General features: G+C 44.0%; 1 protein-coding gene across 1 annotated transcript in view; it reads left to right on the plus strand.

Annotated features, from left to right (window-relative positions):
• The first annotated feature begins 1,366 nt into the window (after window positions 1-1,366).
• VSIG10L2 (V-set and immunoglobulin domain containing 10 like 2) overlaps window positions 1,367-26,238 on the plus strand; it is a 28,120-nt gene continuing 3,248 nt past the window's right edge. Inside the window, exons 1-10 of the mRNA XM_087703509.1 lie at window positions 1,367-1,445; window positions 4,629-4,976; window positions 9,314-9,589; window positions 10,463-10,738; window positions 12,470-12,730; window positions 13,572-13,832; window positions 14,903-15,193; window positions 16,867-17,172; window positions 22,643-22,765; window positions 23,555-23,579. Of these exons, the coding sequence (XP_087559635.1) occupies window positions 1,367-1,445; window positions 4,629-4,976; window positions 9,314-9,589; window positions 10,463-10,738; window positions 12,470-12,730; window positions 13,572-13,832; window positions 14,903-15,193; window positions 16,867-17,172; window positions 22,643-22,765; window positions 23,555-23,579 (2,246 nt within the window). The remainder of the gene's footprint in view (window positions 1,446-4,628; window positions 4,977-9,313; window positions 9,590-10,462; window positions 10,739-12,469; window positions 12,731-13,571; window positions 13,833-14,902; window positions 15,194-16,866; window positions 17,173-22,642; window positions 22,766-23,554; window positions 23,580-26,238) is intronic.

The following is a 26,238-nucleotide window of genomic DNA, read 5'->3' on the forward strand; positions in this document are numbered from 1 at the left end:
GGAATCCTGCATGATCAAAATAAAGGATGACTTCAACGGTGGGATTCAAATAATTTAACAACCGATTCTTTGCCCTAATGACCAGCTGGGTAAGCATGGCTCGGTAGTCATGTGACTGGGTGGGCATAGCCAACTCAATGTCCCTCACATCGATGGGCGCTTCGCCTTAACTGTTACAATGAAATAAGGGTTGACCAGAGAGGCAGTTTCTGTAAGCAGAGCAATAAAGATTAGGCTAGAAACAACACCAGAATTTTCTCTACAATACAGGGCTTAGCTGAAGTTTACCAGGTTTCCACTATTTCCAGAAAATAATGTTTTCAGTGCAATGAGAACTAGCATGGTCCCAGCAATTATTAACCAGTGAGCCTAAAATGATAGTTAGAAAGATACCCTGTTTTCCCGAAAATAAGCCCTCTCTGAAAATATTGCAACACAGCAGCAGCCATGAGGTGACCATGCTCGCCACCTCCTGCACCTCAAAAATAATAAGACCTCCCTGAAAATAAGGCCAAGTGCTTATTTTGGGGGGGGTCAAAAGAATATAAGACCCTGTCTTATTTTCAGGGAAACACAGTATTAAAACAGATAATATAGGAAATCTTTTTACAAAATTTGCAAGCGGGAATATTTCAAACTATAATATCTATCAAAGAATATAGATTATTTAGCAATTGTGAGAATCATAAGAATTCTTCCATATACCTTGTTGCCTTCATTGAACGAGACTTTGTTTATTTTGCTTGGCTATATTTTTGTATTTAATGTGTGTTCAATATGCGCATATTGGAAATTTAAAAGGTGTCATTCAACCCAGGAAGAGTAAGACTGACTTTGCACTTAAGTATGCCTTCAAAGAAAACACTTACTCTTCTGCCATTGCAAACACGTTGCCCAAAGAAATATAATTGCACAAGAGGTTTGCAAACTAGAAGTATTATGCTTAGACTTTTGCATGGAGAATTTAATGCTTTCAGTCCTTATCTTCCACTGGTATGAAACCACGGCTTCAAGATGCCCAAACCAAAGGAACTTGACTTGTATTTCCACCATTTCTCTAAAGAAGCTCCTGCATAATAGATCAAGGAAAACGAGATTAAGTAAGAATAAATGAATAATTGAACGTTAATCGGGGATGATTCAGGGGTAATCGGAGCCTAATGAGGGCTGCATTTTTTATCTTGGAGAGACTGAAAGAAGAGACACAAGAGACCTGTCCCCTAGTCACAGAGGTTAGTAAGCCCGCAGAAGAAACAGGAAGTGGACTTCTTTCACGGCTTGCCTGGAAGCTGAGGAGATGTGAAGCTCTGGAAAGAGCACATAGAGTCTGTCTTCTGGGTCTTGTCCTGTGCATTGACATGGAGCAATGGATTATGGATTGGCAAAGAATATACAACTTAACAGCTTGCTGAAAGTCCTATATATCCTCCCAGCTGTGGTTTATGGTGAGTAACCTGTTAGCAATCTTACCAGGCCAGCTGCAATGCAAAAAATATGTATGTCCGCCTATGAAAGAAGCAAAATATATTCCTTTTTTTTGCTTGTGAGTCCCAGTGGTGGAACATTTAAAGGCGCAGCCTTACATGAAGATAATGGGCTTAGATGGAAGATTGTGTAAAGGTCAAAATTCCCCTTGCACATATGTGCTAGTCGTTCCCGATTCTAGGGAACTGTGCTCATCTCTGTTTCAAAGCCGAAGAGCCACCGCTGTCTGAAGACGACTCCGTGGTCATGTGGCCGCCATGACTAAATGCCGAAGGCGCACGGAACGCTGCTCCCTTCCCACCAAAGTTGGTTCCTATTTTTCTCACTTGCATTTTTGCGTGCTTTAGAACTGCTAGTTGGCAGAATCTGGGACAAGTAACAGGAGCTCACTCCATTACGTGGCACTAGGGATTCAAACGGCTGAACTGCTGACCTTTCTGATTGACAAGCTCAGCGTCTTAGCTACTCAGCCACTGCCTCCCTTATTGATTGGGTACCTTGGGCTGAATCTCAATTTTACACATATGGTGATGGCTGCCTCCTGCTTGTATTTTCTTGAATTCTTCTCTTGTTGGTGAGTACTTCAACCTGGTTGTGACCTTGGCAGAGGACATGATTCTATCGCCAAAGTTGAGATTCGGCCCAGGGCACAACAGTTGTAGGGCAGAAGTCTAATCTGGTGTGCGTGCGTATGTGTGCCTTGTAAGAAAGACTTGTAGAAAGCCTTTTTATTTATATTTGTAGTTATTGTGTAAGTATTATAGTTATTTATTTATCAAATTTGTAGAGTTGCCCATTTCACCAAATAAATGGCCCTGGGTGCTTTCCATGCCTCTTCCCCTAATTTATGTAGCTGTAAATGTAAATTTCATTAAACATTGTTTAAAATGAAAATGACCTAGCTTGCATTCATCAATACTTAAATATCTATGCTTTGGGTTTTTGTTTGTTTTTAATATGAATTTTCCTAATAGAGCCATTCTCTTTGGAGACAGTTTATTGTCTGCAATTTAATTTTGCTTTTGAGATGCTGTTAATTTCTTCAGACTTTCTTTCTTTCTTTCTTTCTTTCTTTCTTTCTTTCTTTCTTTCTTTCTTTCTTTCTTTCTTTCTTTTTTTCTTTCTTTCCGAAGGAACAAACGATACTGGAGAACTTTAATGCTGGCATTCGCATCTCTGAAAATCCCTGTGAAAACAGAATGCCCTGGGAGGGAAGGAAGGAGTGAAGGAGAGAAGAAAGGAGGGAAGGAAGGAGGGAATGAAGGAGAGAAGAAAGGGGGGACGGAAGGAGGGAAGGAAGGAGAGAAGGAAGGAGAAAAAGAGAGAAGGAAGGAGGGAAGGAAGGAGGGAAGGAGAGAAGAAAGGAGGGAGGGAAGGGGGAAGGAGGGAGGGAAGGAAGGAGAGAAGGAGAGAAGAAAGGAGGGAAGGAAGGAGGGAAGGAAGGAAGAAGAAGTAGGATTGTTGTAAAATAAGATGGGTTTATAGGATGGTAAGAAAGCAACTTCAATTATATTGTCAACTGTAGGGGAGAAAAATTGTTACAAATACATATTATTAATAACAGTTATGAGATCATATAATTGTGAATGTATATATGAGAAATAAAAAAAAAAGAAAACAGAATGCCCAAATTTGCTTCCCAATGAATTTGCAGCAGTTGCAAAGGGGCAGGATTTGTGCATGCCCCCTTTTCCTTTGCCTAAAACATCCAAATGTTAGCTGCTTTGGGTGATCCATCCTAACAGGTGTTGCTTTAAGATCAACAGCTGGAAAGGTTCCAGAATGATTAGAACCTCAATATCAGAAAATTTAACCTTCTAATAGCAGCTTCTCCAGGTTTCCACCGACTCCATCACATATATATACACATACCCATATTTATTCATTTCTTCTTCATTGCCCAGTGTGTTCAAACCATTCTTCATTCTTTAGAATTCGGATAGATGGATGAAAACCAATCATGTCCAAATAAAAGACAACTTATACAGTAAGAACAAACCAGTTAAGTAAAACCTAATATCAACATATGAAAGTTTCCTGAAGATGCACAAGATTATCAGATCAATCAGATGGGGATGATAGACTAAGCAAGGCTGGCTGAGAATTGTCCACATGTGGAGCAACATCCTGGGCCAGATCAAAGATTTATATCTTTTGGTCCACGGGCACCAAGCAAATATTTTTTGGGAAACCTCTGTTTCCCAGCATACTTGTAGGGGTTTCCCCTTTTAAAAGTGGCTTAGAAATGAATAATAAAAGTAAATGTGTTGCTCTGTTTGCCTTCTCAAGAAATTGGTCTTTAGTACGTATGAAGCTCCTATCTTCTTAAACTGAATGAGAGGAGAGCCAACTGGCTTTTATTCATTAAAAAAATCTGCTTATGAGACATTGGAGAGGCCTGAAAACTCAGCATTGATTGATCGATTGAATGATTTATTTTATTTTATTTTATTAATAAGATTTATAGGCCACCCAATCCCGAGGGACTCTGGGCGGCTTACAACAAAGAGAAAAAAGAAATAATAAAAATAAAAAGGCAGAAAATTAAAATTACCACACATACATTCGTTTTGATCGGGACTGGACCTCAACAGTGAGGTCAACAGCCCCAGGTCTGCTGGAATAGCCAGGTTTTAACAGCTTTCCTGAAGGCCATGAGAATGGGTGAGGTCCAGATTTTTGGGGGTAGTTCATTCCAAAGGGTCGGAGCAGCCACAGAGAAGGCTCTCCTCCGGGGAGCCGCCAGCCGACATTGTCTGGCTGACGGCATCTGAAGGAGGCCCACCCTGTGGGATCTCACCGGCCGCTGGGAGGTATGTGGCAGTAGGCGGACTCGCAGGTATGCTGGCCCTAAGCCATGTAGGGCTTTAAAGGTAATAACCAACACCTTGAATTGCGTCCAGAGACCAATAGGTAGCCAGTGCAGCTCGCGGAAGATAGGTGTAACATGGATGTACCTAGGTACACCCAGTATCGCTCGCGCGGCTGCATTCTGGACTAGCTGCAGTCTCTGAACACTTTTCAAGGGTAGCCCCATGTAGAGCGCGTTGCAGTAATAATTCATTCATTCATTCATTCATTCATTCATTCATTCATTCATTCATTCATTCATTCATTCATTCATTCATTCATTCTTCCCCCAGGTCAGCTTCTCCCTTTGGAAGATGCAGACTATGATGAACAAGTGATCAAAGGGGTGCATAACCGCTCGGTGAGGTTGCCATGTGGTGACATAGTTCAACCCCTGGTTGTCTTCTGGAGTTTCACCAAACCCAGCTCCCTCATCCCCAGAGCTGTGGCCATCAGCAATGGCCTTGAATCGAAGGTGGAGAAGGCCTCTGCCATTCTGGGGGAGATCAGTTTGAGGAACAGCACCTTAGAGATTAAGAGGCTGCGGCAAGCAGCTGAGGGACATTTCATGTGCCAAGCCATGTACGAAGTGGATGGAGAGATCAAAGTGGCTTATTCCTACATTGAGCTTCTCGTCTTGGGTAAGTCACAGCTTCTGAGTCCTAATTTAATGCTTTCTGAGGAAATGGGGTGTTTCCCCAGAGATGAGATCCGAGTTGATTTCTTTGACTTGTCTTCTGATCTTGCAAACATGAAGAGGGACCAGGTTCAATGTGTTTGTCTCCCCATCATCCTGTCAGACCAGAGGTGGGTTCCTACCAGTTCGCACCTATTCGGTAGAACTGGTTCGTCAAATCTACTGAACTGGTTAGAAGAGGTTCCACCAGTGGACCCGGAAAGCAGGCCACACCTACAGAAGAGGTTCCAAACTTTTTTGAAACCCACCACTGGTCCTTGGATATGATTATTCTACACTATCATGCTCATATTTATAAAACTCAGTGCCTCTGTGAAAGGTAAGGATGACTACTGCGTTTGTGGTGCAATCAGAACATTGCGTGTGTTGAAGTTGTTTTAACGCAAACCAAAGATGCCTTTTAAAAAACCAGTTTACATCATATTCTTATGCATGCCAGTGCTGTGTGTGAGGTAATTTAAGGTGGTTCTGACAAGTTTCGTCGGCATCTTCATATCCGGTCACATGGGTGTCAGGCCACTCCCATCCGGTCACATGGGTGGCAAGCCACTCCCACAAAGGAGGCCACACCCACAGAGTACGTTCGAATAATTTTTGAAACCCACCACTGTGTCAGACCCAAGGGAGTTCTTCCTGCTTCTACATAAAGACCCTCCATTCTAAGTAATCCATTCTTTGCTAAAAGGAAAGTTGCTTCTAGAGAAGATGGGTGGAAGGAAGGAAAGAAGAAAAGCAAGCAAGCAAGCAGGAAGGAAGGAATGAAGGAAGGAAAAGAGAGAGAGAAAGAAAAAAGGAAGGAAGGAAAAAGAAAGGAAAGAAAAAGAAAGGAGGAAGGAAGAAAGAAAAAAAGAAGAAAGAAAGAAAGAAAGAAAGAAAGAAAGAAAGAAAGAAAGAAAGAAAGAAAGAAAGCTCACCCTTTACAAAAGCAGAATGAAATTCACTAGATTTGGCCCTTATGATTGATAATGGCAAGCCTAATGAGGAAATTGTACAAAGTGGGCTATAAGCACTTAATCCCATTCATGTTTCTTCTCTTACTAGCAAGGAACAGTGGCTCTTCCCATCTCCCCTGATATCCCTAAAAGCAACAGTTGAGTCATCCTGTAATCAGGTCGGCTGATGATGCAGGAATAAAACCTCTCTCCTTGAACAAACTGATCCAATTTGCTCTCTTTATGATCCCAAGATACTCATAGCAAATCAAAATCCTTGTATTTTCTGCCCCGGAATTCAAGGATGCCAGTGATGAAACATGTTAGGATGCAAACTCTACCCCTTTATGTACTTGTATAAAAAATATACTAGATAAGCATTGGAATGTGCATTATGTTATTATAATGCACATTTTTCTTTTTGTTGATAGTGTCTTGTCTTGCTGTGGACACTCCACATGTGTCCATTGATAATCCATTCTGTTCCATTTCATTTGATCAATGATTTTCACACATGCCTACAAAAATGACTCCTTATTACTTTTTACATGGGAAGCTCAACAAGTTTTGAGTTGGCTCCTTAATGCAAGAGTTTTGGATTTCTAAGTTCTCCAACTGAGGATCTTGTAGCAGAACCCAACTCTTCACTCTGGATCTCATATTCTTTGGCTGAGTCATTGTGCAATCAGGTCAGTTGATGATGCAGGAATCCATCTGGCGATCTGGGATCTAGAGCTAGCAACAGTAGGTCTTGTCATGTTTTGAATGGACAATATGCATAAAACTCCACATGGGGCATGTCAACATATGGTGACCTTTCAAAATAAGAGCAGGAGAATCACCTCCCCTAAGAAATCAATGTTGCCTCTTGAAGTGTACCAGTTAAGAGGAGAAGATCTTTAGAAATTCTTTTATATATAGCACCACAGAGCAAAGAGTACAGTCACCATGTGCTTTACTGCTTAACTATTTTAACTGTAACAGCAAAGAGGAAATTCTACTTAAAACAAAAGAGCAAAGAATATATACCATAGATCCAAACTTGTAAATACTACCATCTACTGGCTGGATACTAATGTAGTTGTTGCATAAAAATACATTCCAACAATGAATTCCCAAAAGGTCTATTGGAGAAACCCAATCTCAGTTTTCTTTCATCTTAACCTGAAATTTGGTGTAGGTCAAACGTTGTAAATAGCCTTTCAGTGTTGATGGTCCCTGGCCAGCTGTTCTTGCCCGTGATCACGTTGGTTAAATGCAAGTTACTAAAGCTCTTTGGCTGATGGAGGATTCTCTCTCCCAGGTATGTCATTCATCTCCAGCAAAGGTTCATCTTTGCCTTTGATCACAAGACAACTTGATTTGTTATTTTTCCTGGGGCAGTTAGCCTGGCGCTTTCAGCAGAGGGAGGGAGGCAAAAACTCCTCGGTTGCCATGTTCAGATACTAAAAAAACTGCATTATGGGGGGGAGGGGAAACCCACCCAAGTCTGTGATTTCTACCTCTTGCCTGAACAGGCCACTGATGCTCTATATCAGTGATGGCTAACCACTGTCATCATGTCCCGAAAGCAAAGTCATGTGATGCAAATCGTGTGTGCCTCCCCTGGACGTTCCCTTTGTGTCCCCTACCCCCCCGTGCACCCCCTCGCGCATACACGCACAATCCCTCTGTGTGCACCCCACCCCCAGCGCGTGTACTCTCCCCCCCCCATTTTTGGCTTCCAGGTTGGTGCAGGAGATCTTCTAGGACCAAAATGTGGTGTGTGGGGGGGTGTCACTGCATAAGGCCCCAAAATGCAATGTGGGCATCTCCTGCGCATGCGCTTCATCCCCAAGCATTCACGGCAGTGAGCTGAAGACCAGCTGGCTGGCAGGAGACACACATGTATGCGTGATGAGCTGGGCTGGGGCGTCGGCTGGCCCATAGAGAGAGCTCTGCATGCCACCTATGGCACATATGCCATAGGTTCAGCATGATGGCTCTCTATATAGGTGTAACCAAAGGTCATCACGGACTTCAATCCATTCTATTTGTAATATAATCCAGAATTAAATCACCCTTTTGCTACCAAATCTTTTAAATCCTTTCTCCCACTTGTTGTAGGGTGGGAGATTAAGTAAAATAGGTTCTTAAGCAAACTAGAATTTCAGTGCACTCATAATATTATTTTTTTAAAAATTAGTCACCCAGCAGAAAAGTATTCAATCTTCAAATTATTTAAATTATGCTGAATTTAGTTTCAGAATTCTTGTCCAACTCTTCCTCCTCCTCCACTTAAGGAAATTGGTTTGTTTAGCCCTGGAAGTAAACCAGAAACATGCATTATTTTCTTCCATTGTAACAGGTTCTTTAAGTCAAGGGTCTCCAACCTTGGCAACTTTATGACTTGTGGACTTCAACTCCCAGAGTTCCTCAGCCAGCAAAGCTTTAAGTCATTGTTTCTCAGCCTTTCTGGGCAACTTTAAGGTGTGTGGATTTCAACGCCCAGAAATCCCCAGCCAACATATAGGCTAGGGAATTCTGGGAGTTGTAGTCCATCCTGATTGAAGGTGCCAAGGCTGAGGATCACTGCTCTAAGTAATAGCCAGGGCAATGATAAAAACTGAACTTATGTTTATATATGAGCCGAGGTGGCGCAGTGGTTAGGGTGCAGTATTGCAGGCCACTTCAGCTGACTGTTATCTGCAGTTCAGCGGTTCTAATCTCACTGGCTTAAGGTTGACTCAGCCTTCCATCCTTCCGAGGTGGGTGAAATGAGGACTCAGACTGTCGGGGCAATATGCTGACTCTGTAAACCGCTTAGAGAGGGCTGAAAGCCCTATGAAGTGGTATATAAGTCTAACTGCTATTGCTATTGCTATTGCTATATGATGAATTTGAACTTTTAGGCCAATAGTTGAACTGCCTGTGATTCTTTTCCCCCCAGTCCTAGTCAACAATTTTTTTTTGAATTATAAAGTATTATAAAATACAAAATGCAAAGTAAATAGAAAAGTAGAGGGGGGGGGAGGTAAGGACAAGTGAGTCTGACTGCTCTCAACATATACAATAATAAAGCTCCAAATTCTCCCCCAATTCTTTTTCCATTAAACCTAAGATAAAAAGTTCTGGCTTCATTTTTATCTCCCTTTTCCAAATGAATTGCCCGTGTTTCTGTTTTAGCTTGCACCTTGAATCTTTGGGTAGTTCCGTGGGTGATTTAAATCAATTCCCTAATCTGAAAAAAAAACCAATGTGGACTAGAAATGGATTTTTGTAGGCACGACTCATTCAGGTCATTCATGTTTCTTGACGTAAGGATGTCTCACTCTTCTTAACTTCTCAACTTTTCATTTGGTCTCCCCAGTCCCAGTTCCCAAGCCCTTTCTGCAGATTAACAATTCAACACCCGTGGAAGGCATGTCGGTTGTGATGATCTGCACCGTGAAAGAAGGGACACCTCCTATCACTTATTCTTGGCAACGCTACACGAACCGAGATGGCCTGGTAGTTCTAGCTGAAGCAGAGATGCATCTCTTAAACCTGGCCTCAGCAAACCGGACACACATGGGCTGGTACACCTGCGCAGCCCACAATGAGGTCAACAGCCAAACCAGTGATGGGATGTACCTTGACGTTATCTGTAAGCAACCGGTCAATAAGGCCAATTTTTCTATGTTTTTGGGAAACTCTATGTGCTGCCAATCAGATCGTAATCTTAGCAGAGAGTAGACCATTAAATAAAATAGATAATTCCTAGCGAAGCAGATTAGGTTAGATTTTCCTATCTGGTTTACTTCTGATGTATTGACTTGATTGAATAGGAATTGCAGCACGCACCAGAAACACACCAGATTGGGGAGATCAATCTTCCGTGACCCGATAAATGCGCGCTTGACTAAAGCGCGCCGACAAAAACGTGGCGACAAAACCACGACATCATCAACGCGCCCACAACAGTGTGCCGACAACAGCGCACCGACAGAAGCGCGATTTAAGTTAAGGTAAGGGTTAGGTTCAGGGTTAGTTTTAAGGTTAGGTTCAGGGTTAGGTTTAGGTTTAGGTTTAGGTTTAGGTTTAGGGTTAGGGTTAGGGTTAGGGTTAGGGTTAGGGTTAGGGTTAGGGTTAGGGTTAGGGTTAGGTTCAGGGTTAGGTTCAGGGTTAGGTTTAGGGTTAGGTTCAAGGTTAGGTTTAGGGTTAGGTTCGGGGTTAGGTTTAGGGTTAGGTTCAGGGTTAGGTTCAGGGTTAGGTTTAGGGTTAGGTTTAGGGTTAGGTTTAGGGTTAGGTTTAGGGTTAGGTTTAGAGCGCGCTTCTGTCCGCGTGCTGTTGTCGGCGCGCTTCTGCGCTCATTCGTCGGCGTGATTTAGAACTCGCGGTTTTGTCGCCGCGGTTTCGTCGGGCGTGCTTCAGTCGAGCGCGCATTTGTCGGGAAACCCAATCTTCAGATGTTCAGTATCTCATCAACAGAAATGCCTTCTTCAGATTGCATTCTATTAACTAGTTTAATCTTCCATAGACGGTCCAGATGAACCAGTGATCAGCATAGAGCCATTTGCAATTAACCAACACGGCTTCTCAGCCAATGAACAAGAAGAGGTGATCATGACCTGCCTAGCTTCTTCCAATCCTCCCAGTCACTACATTTGGTTCTACAACAGCTCTCAAGTCTATTCTGGACAGAAGTACGTGATTGCCAGAATCTCCCGGACTCAAACAGGCATCTATACTTGCCTAGCTCAGAATATGCACCTGAATACTCGGACCCAGGCCACTATTATCTTGACTGTCTATTGTAAGTTACCTTTACCTATATTCACAGGCATGAGGTTTTAGCATGTTCTGTTGCTTCCTATCTCTCTATTTTTTTTAAAATTCACTATTTCAAACATTACTATCCTGGCACAGCTGAAAAGATGCCAAAAGAAAAATGTCAACATAATCTGGGTGCCAAATATCAGTTCCAAAAAAAGGTGGTGATTTCCTCTTCTATCATGGTTTCCAATGCTGGTGTTTTGGTAGTAACATTTTAGCTTCCCTTCTGAGAGAATGATAAACAATTCTTGTTCTGCACCCTGATTATTTCACTTTTCACTTGGCCCAGTCTACTATGTCTTGTTTCAACAGAGTCTGTTCTTTCTGGTGAAATTCTTCAAGTTCTCTCTTTTTTTTCCCCAAAAGAGAAATAAAAATGAAAGATTCCATGGATTTCTGCATGGAATAATCACAGAGAAGGAGGCCAACTTGCTAAAAGTATTAATAGAATAGGAAAGTAATCGTGGACCAATGTTGCTTTTGTGTCTTGCAGCAAAACGCAACCAGTTGTTTTTCAAGTAGATCAAAGCAGGCTCTTTGTCGTGATATTCCTTGTCTGTGGACCATTGAAAAATATGTTTGATAACAACATTGACCAAATTAACCTAGGACATTTCGAAACAAGGAACACCTCAAAGACCAATCTGCAAGAACCTTAGATTCCCTGAAACAATGTAGAGCCACTCAACCTCTGTACCATCATCTTCACATGATGCAGTTTTAGTTGGATGGTACCATAAAGAATTTAAGCTGTGGGGTGTGGGAGAAACTCATCTTCCTAATGTTTCTCTGCAAAATAAATAAATGTACAAATAAAATCATCTCCATATACACTATATTGCCAAAAGTATTCGCTCACAACTGATTCTGATTATTTGGATGGGTGAGCGAATACTTTTGGCAATGTAGTGTATATAGGAAACAATCTTATCTGAGATCAGGGCTAGCATTTACGTAGAACATTATTTCATTGAAGATATTGATCCAGAACTCAGCTCTTACAACTTTATAATGCATTTGTGTGATGCTATTGCACTGATGACTTCATTCTTAAGCAAGAAACAAATTAAGGTGAATGAAGGAATTTACAGAGATGCAAAACCAAAGAAATTCAAAGCTTAAGAAAAAATATGAGGTTGTCAAAATAGGAAGCCATAAATTATGAGTTTGCCCATATGACTCTCAGCTCCATGCTTTAGTAGTGCAACTACCAGTGGGAAAAATGTCAGGAGTGTGAGGGCAATAGTCCCTCCCACCCCAAGCTTCTTTTCCCACCAAGGAACATCTTTAAGCAGGCAGTTGTCAACTTTTTTCCCCACGGCAAACGTTCTCCGCTTCTTCTAGCCATTTTTGAGACCAGTTCTGTCATCAAAGCTTTCCCCAGTATGCTAATGCAAAGAAATAGGCAAATATCTGCTATATCTCCTGCTCCTGGCCAAGGAGTCATGAGATTCTGAGCGGACAATGCATAAACTCTTGGTCAACTTTGGGTAGAAGTTGGCTTGCAAGAGCAATGATTTTGGGTGGGCACGGAGAACATGGTCACAAACATCTTGTGGGTCAAACAAGCTTTTGTGTCTAATCCCAAAGCAGCAGGGATGGGACCCTGCTCTTTGCCACCATCACCCTTTGGATAATGTTTTCCTCCATGGATGTTTCTGGCCCCTGTAAGTCCTCGTTGCTGTTGATATGATGTTTACCCTATGCACAGATCTGCCCAAGGGACAGCTCAACTGCATGTCGCTGCCCGCCTCCAGTTTCCAAGACCTTGCTCTGCATTGCTTATGGCCAGGGGGATTCCCTTCAGTGCACTTGCGTTGGGTAAAATCGAGGGCAGAAGAAACCGACACAGGAAGCTTCTCCAGAGCTGTTCAAATCCATCAGGGTGCAGATGTTCCCAATGGGACTTCCTATATCTGCCTGGCTTCTCATCCAGCACTGAGAAAGGATGCGGTTTGCAGGACCACTGTCTGTGAGTACCAGCCTTTTGCTATTCTAGAGACAGATGTTGAGGCTCCCAAAAGTTGAGGCTAAAGTACTAATTATGCTACAGCAACAATTCATGATTAATTAAACTTCTCTTTCTTTTCTTTTATTGAAATGCAACTATGGGGACATAGAGCCCTATGCAATTAGGATGGTTATAACCACCTTATACAAATTCAATACTTCAATATTCACATCCAGATTTTTCTTTCTTTCTTTCCTTCCTTCTTTCTTTCTTTCCTTCCTTCTCTCCTTCCCCCTTCCCTCCCTCCTTCCTTCCTTCTTTCTTTCCTTCCTTCCTTCCTTCTCTCCTTCCTTCCTTCCTTCCTTCCTTCCTTCCTTCCTTCTTTCTTTCTTTCTTTCTTTCTTTCTTTCTTTCTTTCTTTCCTTCCTTCTCTCCTTCCCTCCTTCCTTCCTTCCTTCCTTCCTTCCTTCCTTCTTTCTTCTTTCTTTCCTTTCTTCTCTCCTTCCCTCCTTCCCTCCTTCCTTCCTTCTTATATTTCACATTTCTGAATGCCCCTCTCCTTCAAAGAGGAGCTCTTTAAAGTTAAACCCCTAAAGAAAGTCATAATTCCTCTAAATCAAGTCAGTTCATTATTATTTATGATAATAATTCTAGTTTACTAGCATTATTTATAACAAAAAGCCCTAATTATCTGGCTCACTATCATAAATTATATTGATTTGTTGGATTTGTGATAATTAATGGGGCTCATTAATTAGCTCTTATTTGTGAAAAGTTATCCAACTAATATTCATGAATATTAGGAAGCCTAGGAAGTGCGCAAAGGCAAAGCCGCCTCTGAAAGCTGATCAATGTATTTCAGGGGCTCCAAGCGGCAGCCTGGTCTGCAGTGTGGTAGCAACCAAACTGAACGAATTCCTCATGTTGACCTGTGACTGGCCAGGTGGAGAACCTCCGGTGACCCTCTGGTGGAGAGACTGGAGGCATCATGTGCTGGGAAGCATGAAATCATCACACCATGTTTTCATCATGAAGCCCAATGCCACCCTTGGAGGCAAGACGTTCACCTGCATGGCAGCTCACCCTCTGTGGGCAAGAACCTCTGAGTGCCACATCCAGCTGGGTAAGCAGATAAATGTGGCTCAAGAAAAAATAATAGCAATAGCAGTTAGACTTATATACCGCTTCATAGGGCTTTCAGCCCTCTCTAAGCGGTTTACAGAGTCAGCATATTGGCCCCCAACAACAATCCGGGTCCTCATTTTTACCCACCTCGGAAGGATGGAAGGCTGAGTCAACCCTGAGCCGGTGAGATTTGAACCGCCGAACTGCAGCTAACAGTCAGCTGAAGTAGATTGCAGTGCTGCACTCTAACCACTGCACCACCTTGGCTCTAATAGGGTCAATGGAGGATTGACTGGCTCATCAGAGTGGGAAAGACATCGTTCCATCAAGTTTACCTGTCTCAAGCTGATCCCTTCCTCCATGTCTCTCTTTTTTTTTTGTTGTTGTTAGTTGCGAAATCGTGTCCAACCCATCGTGATCCCCATGGATAACGTTCCTCCAGGCCTTCCTGTCCTCTACTGTCCTCTGGAGTCCCTTTAAGCTCATGCCGACAACTTTGGTGACTCCATCCAGCCACCTCATTCTCTGTCGTCCCCTTCTTCTTTTGCCCTCAGTCTTTCCCAGCATGAGGCTCTTCTCCAGTGAGCCCTTCCTTCTCATTAGGTGGCCAAAGGATTTGTCTTTATTCCGTTACAAACAAATTATGTAATGGAACTGTCCTCTGGTCCTATAATTGGCTTTCCAAGTCAAGAAGGGAGAGCCATCTTAGATCTTGGGCTCTCCCTTCTTGACTTTTGGGGCTGATCAGCCATTTTGAGACACATGCAGAACTGCTTTTGCAACATGGCTGCCACTGGGCAATGCTGCTCATTTACTAGCATGTTAATGTATGAGGTTGTTCCCAACCTCTTTCTTTAGACCAGCCCGCCTGAATGCTGTTTACATCTCAGTTTATTATTGGTTTGTTTCCTGTTGGGACGGTAGATGTGCTTCAGGCAAAGCTTCCACCTGGATGTTGAAGGCCCAGAGCTTTCATGGGGTGATGGAAAAGGTCCCAACCTAGTTACTGGTCTCCTTCAAGCTGTTGGTTTTGAGAGTTGCTTTTATTCTGTTTTGTTTTACGCACAGAACCCCCCAGGATTACGGTGCAACAGTCCCAGGTGTCGTTGTTTGAAGGCAGCGAGGTCCAGTTGGCCTGCTTCCTCCAAGGTGCCTATTTGGGCTCTGAAGTCTTCTGGTATAATAATAAGAACCAGCCCATTACAGCAAGCACTAGGAAATACCACCTGCAGCAGGAGAATACGTGGTTTAATTTGACTCTCCAGGACACCGAATGGATACGGGACAGTGGCACCTACCGTTGTGCTGCCATCAACGCGGTGGGCAACACCTCTGCCACCATCAGCCTCCAGGTAAAAAGTAAGTGGAATAACAGAATGATAGCGTTGGAAGGGACCTTGGAGAGCTTCGAGTCCACCCCTTGGCTCATTTCATACTATACAATTCCAGACAAATGGTCGTCTAATCTCTTCTTAAAAACCTCCAGCGTTGGAGCATTCACAACTTCTGGAGGCCAGTTGTTCCACTGATTAATTGTTCTCTTAGGACATTTCTCCTCAATTCTAGGTTGCTTCTCTCCTTGATTAATTTTCATCCATTGCTTCTTGACGGGTACCACAAAACTCCTTTCGATCTCTCAAACCCGGGAAGCACAAATCCATGAAGTGGGAATCCACGCTTGTTCTACAGTTCCTCCAAGTTTTCTTCCCCTGTGAAAAGAAGGATCCTGATTTTATGACTTCTTCTTATTAAAGTAGGATGTAAAGTGAGATTTGGACGTTAAGTGTGAAACCTACTGGGTCAGGCTGGACAGCCTCTCGGGGCCCCTTTACTTCTATATTAAAAAGCCACATAGGCAGAGTTGCAGCTTGCAAAAGAACAGGAAGCAAGGGCCTAACCACAGGATGTTCTAGCCAATGTCCCTATGTCAAAACCTATGTCAAAAGTCCAAACCACAAGGTTCAATTAAAGTTCGTTAATGACACGTAATCCATACCTGTAACAAAAGGAGAAGTAAGACCCCATCTCCTTATAAGGTTTTCTCCTCAAGGTAACCACTAAGAAATGAGTTAAGTGTTTCCGTGTTACGCTGCCTTTGAGAATGTATAAGAACGCGTGCTTCGATAATGAAGGTTGTTCAGAACTTGCAATGCTAAGCCATGGGCTAGCTTTCTGAACCTGGCTGCCAAATAAACTTTTCCTGTATCCTGAGAAGAGTATTCGGAGACTTCAACTCGTCCAGAACGCAGCCGTGCGAGCGATTGTGGGTGCACCTCTGTACACCCACGTTACACCTATCCTCCGCGAGCTGCACTGGTTACCGATTAGTCTCCGGATACGCTTCAAGGTGCTAGTCGTAACTTATAAAGCCCTTCATGGTATTGGATCTGGGTACTTGAGAGACCGCCTGCTGCCAATTACCTCCCACAGACCCATTAGATCTCACAGGGTTGGCCTCCTCCGGGTGCCATCTACCAGCCAATGCCACCTGGCTATTACCCGGGGGAGGGCCTTCTCTGTGGCAGCTCCGGCCCTCTGGAATGAACTCCCCGCAGGGATCCGGACCCTCACCTCTCTCCAGGCCTTCCGAAAAGCCGTCAAAACCTGGCTTTGCCGGCAGGCCTGGGGGTGATGAGTTCCCTCCCCTCTCGACATGTATGGTTGTGCGACTGTTGTCTACTTTTATTATTTGTATTTTGTCTTTTTATGTTCCCCTTTTTTCCCCCCCTTGAATTGTTCGCCGCCCTGAGTCCTCCCGGAGAAGGGCGGCATACAAATAATACAATACAATACAAGTCTAAAGCCTGTCATTTTCTGCAACATTATGATTTTGATTTTTTTTTCCCTGCAGTAATTTCTGCCAACGATTGTACTTTATTGCCATGTGGTAGAGAGGGGGATCCTGGCACTTGTTTTTCTCTGTTATGCCTTTGATCCCCAAATTAAACATGCCCCGTGAACAGGGAGGGTCTTCTGAGAATGCAAATTTGTAAACAAGCAGCAATTATACATGCCTTTTCTTTTCTTCGCAGAATATCCCAACCCACCCAACGTGACAATCAGCAGACTCATGTACACTCGCCCACGTACAGAGGTGGAACTGGAATGGGAAACCCAAGGCTCGGGAAACCTGACTGGCTTTGTAGTCCAGAGAAGAGAAGCCAAAAAGACCGGTCCAAAGCAGATGGCCAGCAGCTGGGAAACGGTAGCCAACAACATTGACCCTGATGTCCGTGGCCGAAAACTGGGTGGCCTGGATCCTGCAGTGGCCTATGCTTTCCGGATCCTTGCAGTCAACCATCGCACCACCGGGCATCCTTCTGAAGTGAAGACCCCAGGTGCATTCGAGTGGCTAACTATACTGAACCCATCCAGACACGTATGGAAAAAAAACCCAGCTGTTTTGGAAGGTTTCCTTCTGAAGGAAGAGGTGACAGTTGAGCATTTAGATGAGAGGATCAGGCCTGCTCCACTCTGCATGCAGGAGATAGTGGACTTCATTTCATTTATTGAATTTCTAGGCCGCCCAATCCCGAAGGACTCCGGGCGGCTTACAGAAATGAAAATATTAAAAAAGAATTTAAAAACAATAGGACACAACAAAGTTAAAAAAAGCACAACATACACCCAATCAGAGGGGGGGGGGCTGGAACTCAGTCAAGAGGTCAACAGCCCCAGGCCTGCCGGAAAAGCCAGGTTTTAATAGCTTTATGGAAGGCCATGAGAGTGGGTGGGGTCTGGATCTCTGGGGGTAGCTCATTCCATAGGGCCGGAGCGGCAACGGAGAAGGCCCTACTCCTAGGCGTCGCCAGCCGGCATTCTCCCGCTGAAGGCACCCGGAGAAGGCCCATCCTGTGCGATCTTATTGGTCTAAGGGTGGTATATGGCAGAAGACGGTCTCACAGACTTCATAGGGGATGCCAGAAAGAAGAGCAAGTTGTATATATGTGCAGTCTATAGGCCCACCTCTTTCTCCATGAGACCTTGTGAGGTAGTATGATGTAATTATGGTTAATTATAATGAGTTGGATAATTAGGGCTATATGATAAATTGTGATAAGGTGCATGACTCAGGGCTAATGATAATAAATTCTAGTCCCACCTTAGGGATAAAAGTCAGCTAGGTGACTTTGGGCCAATCCACCAGGAGACGGTGAGTTCTAGTCCCATCTTAGCCATGAAAGCCAGCTGGGTAATTTTGGGCCAATCACTCTCTCAACCCAACTCACAAGGTTGTCATTGTGGGGAAAACAGCAGGAGGAAGGCGTGTGGTATTGTTTGTCTCCTTGAATTATTTACAAAAATGACGAAGGCGGGGAGTAAATAAAGAAAATAATGAGTGGGTCCTTGTCCCTTCTCCTTGTCAAAGCCTGGGCTGCCTCAGTTCTTGGAAACCCCCTTCCTGAATAGATAGTTCTGAGCTAACTAGGAAAATATGGCTGACTTGATGCAAGGCAACATTCCCTATTCAGTCCAAAGTGCTCTTCAATTTGAAACAACTCTCACAATTACTACTACAAAATGGTGATGGGGATAATGGTGATGTTAGAATGACCAGAAAGAACCATGTCTGCCATTGCTTCTTCCAGAACACTGTCCTGAGTCTCTCTCTGCTTTTTAGTGTGCTCCTCTGCTTCTGCATTTGATGTGCCTCAGCTACTCCTCTGTTCATCTTGCATGAGATCTGCAGACCTGAGTCGTGTGGGTAGTTACACACCAGTCTCAAGGTTGGGACCAGGATGAGAGGTGTGAAGAGATGAACTTTGACAGGATTTTCATCTTTGTGTGACGTCAGTTCTTAACAGCATGGTGAAGTTCACCTTTCCTTCTCGGCATTATTCTTCTTTTTTGGAGAAGTGGAATGTGCTACTGGGCTTTTTACAAAACAATCTCCAGGCTTGCTCTCCTAGTTGTATTGAAAGAAAAATCTCTGCCCAGGTTGACCGATTTGTGTTCTTGCTATAAGATTGGCCAAATATAAAGAAATGAAAGTTCCTTACGCAGCAGAAAAGACCTGGCCTCTTGATCAGATGAGTATTAACGATTGAGTCTTTTTTTTTTATCTTACTGTGAATTAATAAGCACATGGGAAAACCATGATTTATGAAGAGTAACCATTTCCTAGAACAGTGGTGCCAAGCTCAAGGCCTGGGGACTGATTCGGCCCATGGGGTACTTAGATCTGGCCTGCGGGGCCTCCCTGGAAACAGTGAAGGTACTTTTGCCAGCAAAAAAAGGCTCCCAATCTCCATTTTCGGCTGCCCCGGTCTCCTGCAACCATCTGCCAGTGAAAACAGAGCTCAGGACAGCCCTCCCGAGCTCCATTTTCACTAGCAGAGGGTTGCAGGAGGCCGGGACAGCTGAAAACGGAGCTCCGAAGCCTGTTTTCTTTGACAAAGCATTCAGGCCACTCCAGGTGCCCCCAACAGGAATGACATAGATCTGGCCACCGCCACCCCAGCTCCCCAAGGTCAAACGCAATCCTGATGTGGCCCTCAATGAAATTGAGTTTGACACTCCTGTCCTGGAGGGGAAAATGTACAAAATTCAATCTGTAATTGCGTAGAAACTCCAGGCGCCCTGAACACTGTATGTGGACAATTAGCAGGTGGCACCCGTGTCATTATGACCTGGTTGGAAGAGAACAGGAATGTCAGCAATATTCCCTCTTCTTGATGTGGCATTTCCTTCCGTGGCCAAGATCTGTCCTGCAGAAGATCTGTCCTGCAGAAGCAGGATTTGATCAGGCAGCACCAGAGCAGAATTGCCTGTTTTGCTGACCTCAAAGTCATCTCGGTGATCTTTAGGATTTAGGATTTTATTAGAATTTATAGGCCGCCCTTTTCCCTGAGGGGACTCAGGGCGGCTTACATAAAATAAGGAAGGGAGGGTACAAGACAATAGACGCAAAACAATACATAAAAGTAAAATAGTAAGCAACATTCATTCATCATTCGGGTGGGGACAGATTATCTTTATCCCCAGGCCTGACGGGCTAGCCAGGTCTTAAGGGCTGTGCGGAAGGTCTGGACGGTGGTGAGGGTACGAATCTCCACGGGGAGATCATTCCAAAGGGTCGGAGCTGCTACTGAAAAGGCTCTCCTCCGTGTGGTTGCCAGTCGGCACTGACTGGCAGATGGAACTTGGAGGAGGCCTAATCTATGCGATCTAATTGGCCGCAGGGAGGTGATTGGCAGTGATTGAGCGAACGCTCCCCTATTCGAACAAAGATGGCCACCTCGTCCTTTCTCCTCATAAGGGCAGCAGCTGTTGCAACAAGCAAGGCCGAGCGAGGTTTGGGAAGAGCCTTCGGAAGGTGCAAAGCAAATCGAAATGCTCAAGAAAAACAAGCAAAGTCTTCTCTTGGAAAAACGGAGACGATTGGAAACAGATGCGGGGTGGAAGATCGCTCGGAGACCTGAAAGGCCAGAGAAGAGTTTGTGTAAAGCCTCATTGAGGGTTTCCTTTGGCAGAGAAAGAATCGTCCCAAAATGCAGAATTGCCGAGGGCCAGAACGACTTGTTAACACGAGAGATCCGTAATTGGATCTCCTGATATTTTAAGGAAATAACCATCTTTAAAATTAGCTGCAGGCAGAAGAGGGGAACAATTTAATCAGGACAGAGACCCTTCCTTAACCCCATTCCTTTTTGACATTGCCCCAAACCGCTTCCTTCCTTAAAAGCTTTAATCTCCTTGCCCAGAAATGGAGAGTGGGGTGGGGAGAGATGTTCTACTGATCAGGTCAGGGGTGGGCTGCGATCCTCTAGCGAAGATTCTGCATGCTTCAGCAAACCCCCGAATTCCACTCCTGGCTGGCCCCGCCCACCCACCCCCACTCAGGAGTCTCCATGTGGCCCATTTTGGATGCCAGGTAAGTGCAGGGCCCACACGGAGGCTCAGGGAGGGTGAAAAACGGGAGGCTCCAGAAGGCCAGCAATGGGCACGTTTCTAGCCTCTGGGGAGCCTCCGGACCTCGGGAGAGGCCATTTTCGCCCTCCCGGAGGCTCAAAGAAAACCTCTGGAGCCCAGGAAGGACAAAAACGGCCCCCATGCCATGGTGCAGGAGGCCGACTAGGCCAGGGGTAGTCAACCTTTTTATACCCACCACCCACTTTTGTATCTCTGTTACAGTGGTGGGTTTCAAAAATTGTTCGAACCTACTCTGTGGGTGTGGCCTCCTTTGTGGGAGTGGCTTGCTGCCCATGTGACCGGATGGGAGTGGCTTGCCACCCATGTGACCGGATATGAAGATGCCGACGACACTTGTCAGAACCACCTTAAATTACCTCACACATAGCACTGGCATGCATAAGAATAGGATGTAAACTTGTTTTTTAAAAGGCATCTTTGGTTTGCCTTAAAACAACTTCAAAGCACGCAATGTTCTGATTGCACCACAAACGCAGTAGTCATCCTTACTTTTCACAGAGGCACTGAGTTTTATAAATATGAGCATGATAGTGTAGAATAATCATATCCAAGGACCAGGGGTGGGTTTCAAAAAAATTTTGGAACCTCTTCTGTAAGTGTGGCCTGCTTTCCGGGTCCACTGGTGGAACCTCTTCTAACCAGTTCGGTAGATTTGACGAACCGGTTCTACCGAATAGTTGCGAACTGGTAGGAACCCACCTCTGCTCTGTTAGTAGTAAAATTTTCTAACCGCCCACCAGTTCCACAGTAATGGTGATTTCATAAAGTAGGGAAGTAACTTTACTTTATAAAATTTATAAAGCAGAGTTACAGCAAACCCCTACCGCCCAACACGAAAGCTGGAATGCCCACTAGTGGGCGGTAGGGACCAGGTTGACTACCACTGGACTAGGCCATGTCTACCATGGCCATGTCCACTCATCAACTCGGCAGATAACCCCTTGCTAAAAGTTTTGAAGCCCAACCCTGGATCAATTGCCTTGATAATGGTTTGCCAACAGGGCTTCTCGGTTCAGACAATCACAACCTTCACACCTAGTAAAGGTGGTTTCTAAAGCAGACCAACAGTAGGGCTATTTCATGCACAGGGTCAAGCTAACCTCAAGCAGCAAACCCAAAGTAATTATCCGATTCTATCCTATACAATCGTTTACTACATATATTCTCAGGAAAGATGATATTTCTTTATGCTTGAAGGTGAAGGAAGTTACCAAAAACACATGCTAAAATCTGGCAAACACACCAGGAAGCTATTGCAGGACGTATAATCCCATGGACAGTTTATTGGTGCCTGCAATGAACCCTGTCCTACATGAACTGTATAATTTTAATTTTTTAAAAAAGAAATTAAGGGCAAGCTGTGGTGCTGGCATGCTGAAAAGTGGATATTCATTTCCAAGGTGGCTTCTGAGGCCGACATGATTCCTATCAGTTTCTTAGAACGTAAGAATGGTAGCTGTTGGTAACCCCCGGAGCTTTGTTCCGAAGTGAATCTATCTGAAAATTGAAGATGTTGAAGTATTAGAAGACATGGTTGACTCCGTAGTGGGTCATCCTTTGCCTTCTGATAAATAAATATCCTCCAACTAATCCACCTTGGCAGACATTGTATAAACAACCTCATGGAGCTCAAACTATTGTTTTCCAGAACCTTCCTCTTAAAAGAATGAAGCAGATGTGCCTCAGCGCCTATAAACTTCTAGCCAGATGGTGGATTTGATGAGCTGAGCATCAACCCATCTGGAAATCACTGGCCAAGGGAAGGAGGGGCTAAAATAACAGAGAGCACATCTGGCACATCGTTCTCCAAAGCCTTGAAGGTCTGGCCCTGGTGGAACTCCACTGCCTTCATCTACTTCTTCTTCTCTCTTGCAGCTGATCCTCCTTTCAATGCATATCCTGTGGTGATCGCGGCTGCTCTGTCAGGAATGGTGGTGGCAACCGTCATCTCTCTCCTAGTTTTTCAATACATTGTTCGGAACCGGGAGAATAATCCAAGTGAGTGTGGGGGCAATCAGCAGCTCGGTTATGGGATCTGTGGAAATCCTTCCTTAAGGTTTTTTTTTTTCCAAGGACAAAAAGTCAGGCTCTTGTTGAGTCCCCCACTCATCTTCCTGGGAAGTCATTTCAGTGGTCGTCTCCTTACTTTAGTTCTGCCAGCAGGCGAAAGATTCTGAGATGGCTAGGGTTATGTTTCTCTTCACGTTAGTAAGTTTTGTGCGCTAAAGACCATATGATCAAGCAGTGATAGATAGAAATAGCACTTAGGTTTATATACCGCTTCACAGTGATTTTGCATCCTTCTTTAAGCAGTTTACAGAGTCAGCGCATCGCCCCCAACAATCTGGGTCCTCATTTTACTGACCTAGGAAGGATGGAAGGCTGAGTCAACCTTGAGCCGGTCAGGATCGAACTCCTGGCAGCCAGCAGAGTTAGCCTGCAATACTGCATTCTAACCACTGGGCCACCACGGTTCTTGCATGAATATTGAAGAGATCACTAAAGTAATGGAAACTGTATATTCAATAGGCTGTTGCACCACACCAGAGAGCCACCATTAAGCAGAAATTAAACTTACAGCTAACAGCCCTTGGCAGGATGGAAATACAATGTTCTGAGATGATGGTTGTGGAACATAATTGCAAATTCTCCCTACCAAATAGGGCATGGCATTGCCATGGGGAGAGTCTTCCTAAAGTCCTTGTTAATGTACCCTTCATTAGTTTAGAGTTTGGCTGTTCTTACAGAATAGTTTCTAAAATGGAGTTTCTTTCTCTTATCCCCTAGGGTTACATGACCTGCTCTTCAGAATGTAAGTGACAGCTCATTTTTTTTCCTTTTCATCTTTTATTTTTTTTCTCCTCTTGAATTCTTTCTCTTATTCCCTCTCATCGATCTACATCCAGTAGGTATATTGGGCTGCAATGCTAGTAATCTCCAGATAACACAGGAGCTGCAGTACAGGCCTGTTTGGGAAAAACTGATTAATATTTCTAGCCATCTGTAACAAGTAGAATCTTCTGAGCTGCCTCAAAGTGTGTAGTTTATATTTTCCAGAACTTTAGAATAGCAATAGCAATAGCAGTTAGACTTATATACCGCTTCATAGGGCTTTCAGCCCTCTCTAAGCGGTTTACAGAGTCAGCATATCGCCCCCACAGTCTGGGTCCTCATTTCACCCACCTCGGAAGGATGGAAGGCTGAGTCAACCTTGAGCCGGTGAGATTAGAACCACTGAACTGTAGATAGCAGTCAGCTGAAGTGGCCTGCAGTACTGCACCCTAACCACTGCACCACCTGCGCAGAATAGAATAGAACAGTTGGAAGGGACCTTAGAGGTCTTCTAGTCTAACCCCCTGCTTAGGCAGGAAACCCTACACCACTTCAGGCCAATGGTTATCCAATCTCTGCTTAAAAACGTCCAGTGTTGGAGCATTCACAACTTCTGGAGGCAAGTTGTTCCACTGATGAATTGTCAGGAAATTTCTCCTTAGTTCTAAGTTGCTTCTCTCCTTGATTAGTTTCTACTCATTGCTTCTTATCTTACCCTCAGGTGCTTTTATCATCACAGTGGATATTCAGCTGGCATTGATATTAAAAGAGAGATTTGGATAATTCAGACATGCTTTGCCATTTATTTATTTAATCCATTGATATTGCTGCCCAATTCACAAATTGTAACTCTGGGTGGCTCATGTGGGGTTAAAAACCAATACATCCAGACAGAATGAAAAACACAAGAAAACATGAGACAGTCGAGACCAGCCCACAATCACTAAATCCCATTCATTGCAGATAAGTTTATTAACCCTAGTCTGGCTCACGCTTGGGGGGAAAAAAGCTTGATCTTCAAATCTTTATTTATTTATTTTTATTTTAAACACATAAACGCATCAACAAAAACAAACACATGACTTAACAGAACATAGGAACAAGAAGTTTCATCATATATCATACAGCAGTTCTGTATCGGTTTCTTTACAGTTAGTGTTTTCCCTTCTATACATTTCTATCTTGCATTCATGGTCTCCTTATTCGTTATCCATTTATATGTACTATTCTATATTTATTTATACTTAGCTATTTATAACAAAATATTGTTTTCCTATTTTGTGTTTTATATTCTTACTGTCATTTATTCTCTTACATACAATTATAGGTAGACATTCACATAGTTATTTTTTTCTTTGCCATTCTTATACTTTTGTTATTCCATTTAAAAGATTATAGTATACAGTTTGAGTTGTTTTGTTTACCATCCCTAGCACCTGTTATGACACCACCTTATTTTCCCTTTCTTTTCTCCCTCCCTTCCTTCTCTACTTCCTTCCTTCCTCCTCTCCTTCCCCTTCTTTCTTCCCTTACCTCTCCCCTACTCCTACCCTCTCTCTTCCCCTTCCTACCCTCTCTCCTTCTCTTTCTCTCCCTTCCACCCACCTCTCCTTACCTCTTTCTTCTTCCCTTACCTCTCCTCCACTCTTCCTCTTCCTTTCCTACTATCTCTCCTTCTCTTTCTCTCCCTTCCACCCTCTTCTCCTTTCCCTTCCTTCTTCCCCCCTTCTCTACTTCCTTCCTCCTCTCCTTCCTTCTTCCCTCCCTTTCTTTTTCTATTGTTCTAGGTGTCTCTTTCAAATCTCAGTTTATGTTTTCTTAGGGATGGTATCTCCACAAACCCATATAGTTTCATATCATTTCCTTTTTTCTCTTTCGTTCTACAGTCTATATGCCAGCCATCGTCCTGATTTGATGGTTTATTGATCTTCAAATCTTTATGAGAAAAGCTTTCTTTCATGTAGTTCTGGCAGTAGCTGGACGGGTCACCTTTTCCAGCTTTCAAGGCGGTGGCTATAGCAACAGGTGGGAGGGAATAGCAAATGGCCATGGGTGTAATGCAATGTGCCAATACCAGCGGTGGGTTTCCCATTTTGTTACCACTGGTTTGCTGGTGTGTGCCCTTTCCATGCATGCGCCCAGCCTCAAAAATGTGCCTAAATTGGTCAGCCTAGAGCCAGGGAGGATAGGTGATTTCCGCTACCAGTTTGGGTGAACCAGTCTGAACCAGCTGAATGCCACTTCCGGCCAATACCTGGGGAGAGGGGGAAAGGGATGCTGCTTAAGGAATGATCAGGTAAAGCGGGTGGGTGGGTGGTGAGGAATCCACAACTGAGTAACAGAAAGAAACTTCGAAGGGATCCACCCTAACTTATCAGGCAGGAAAAAGTGAGGGTGGAAGTTTGTACTTTCAGAATTGCAAGATTCTGTTAATGTCGCCTTACAATAAAGTCGAATGAACTCATCTGGTTATGTTTCCAGTCTGGTCTGCCTCAGTGGTGATTTCCGGGTGTACCGGTGGTAGATGGGAGCAGCGGCTACCGTACCAGAACGATGGGCCGTTTGGCCCACCCGCCTGCCCGCGTTCCTTACCACTTTTTGAGGCAAACGGCACAATTGCGCACGCGTGCACAGCTGTG

This window comes from Thamnophis sirtalis, unplaced genomic scaffold, assembly GCF_051295495.1.
Source record: "Thamnophis sirtalis isolate CommonGarterSnake01/CBP01778 unplaced genomic scaffold, rThaSir2_p1.2 scaffold_2, whole genome shotgun sequence".
NCBI lineage: Eukaryota > Metazoa > Chordata > Lepidosauria > Squamata > Natricidae > Thamnophis > Thamnophis sirtalis.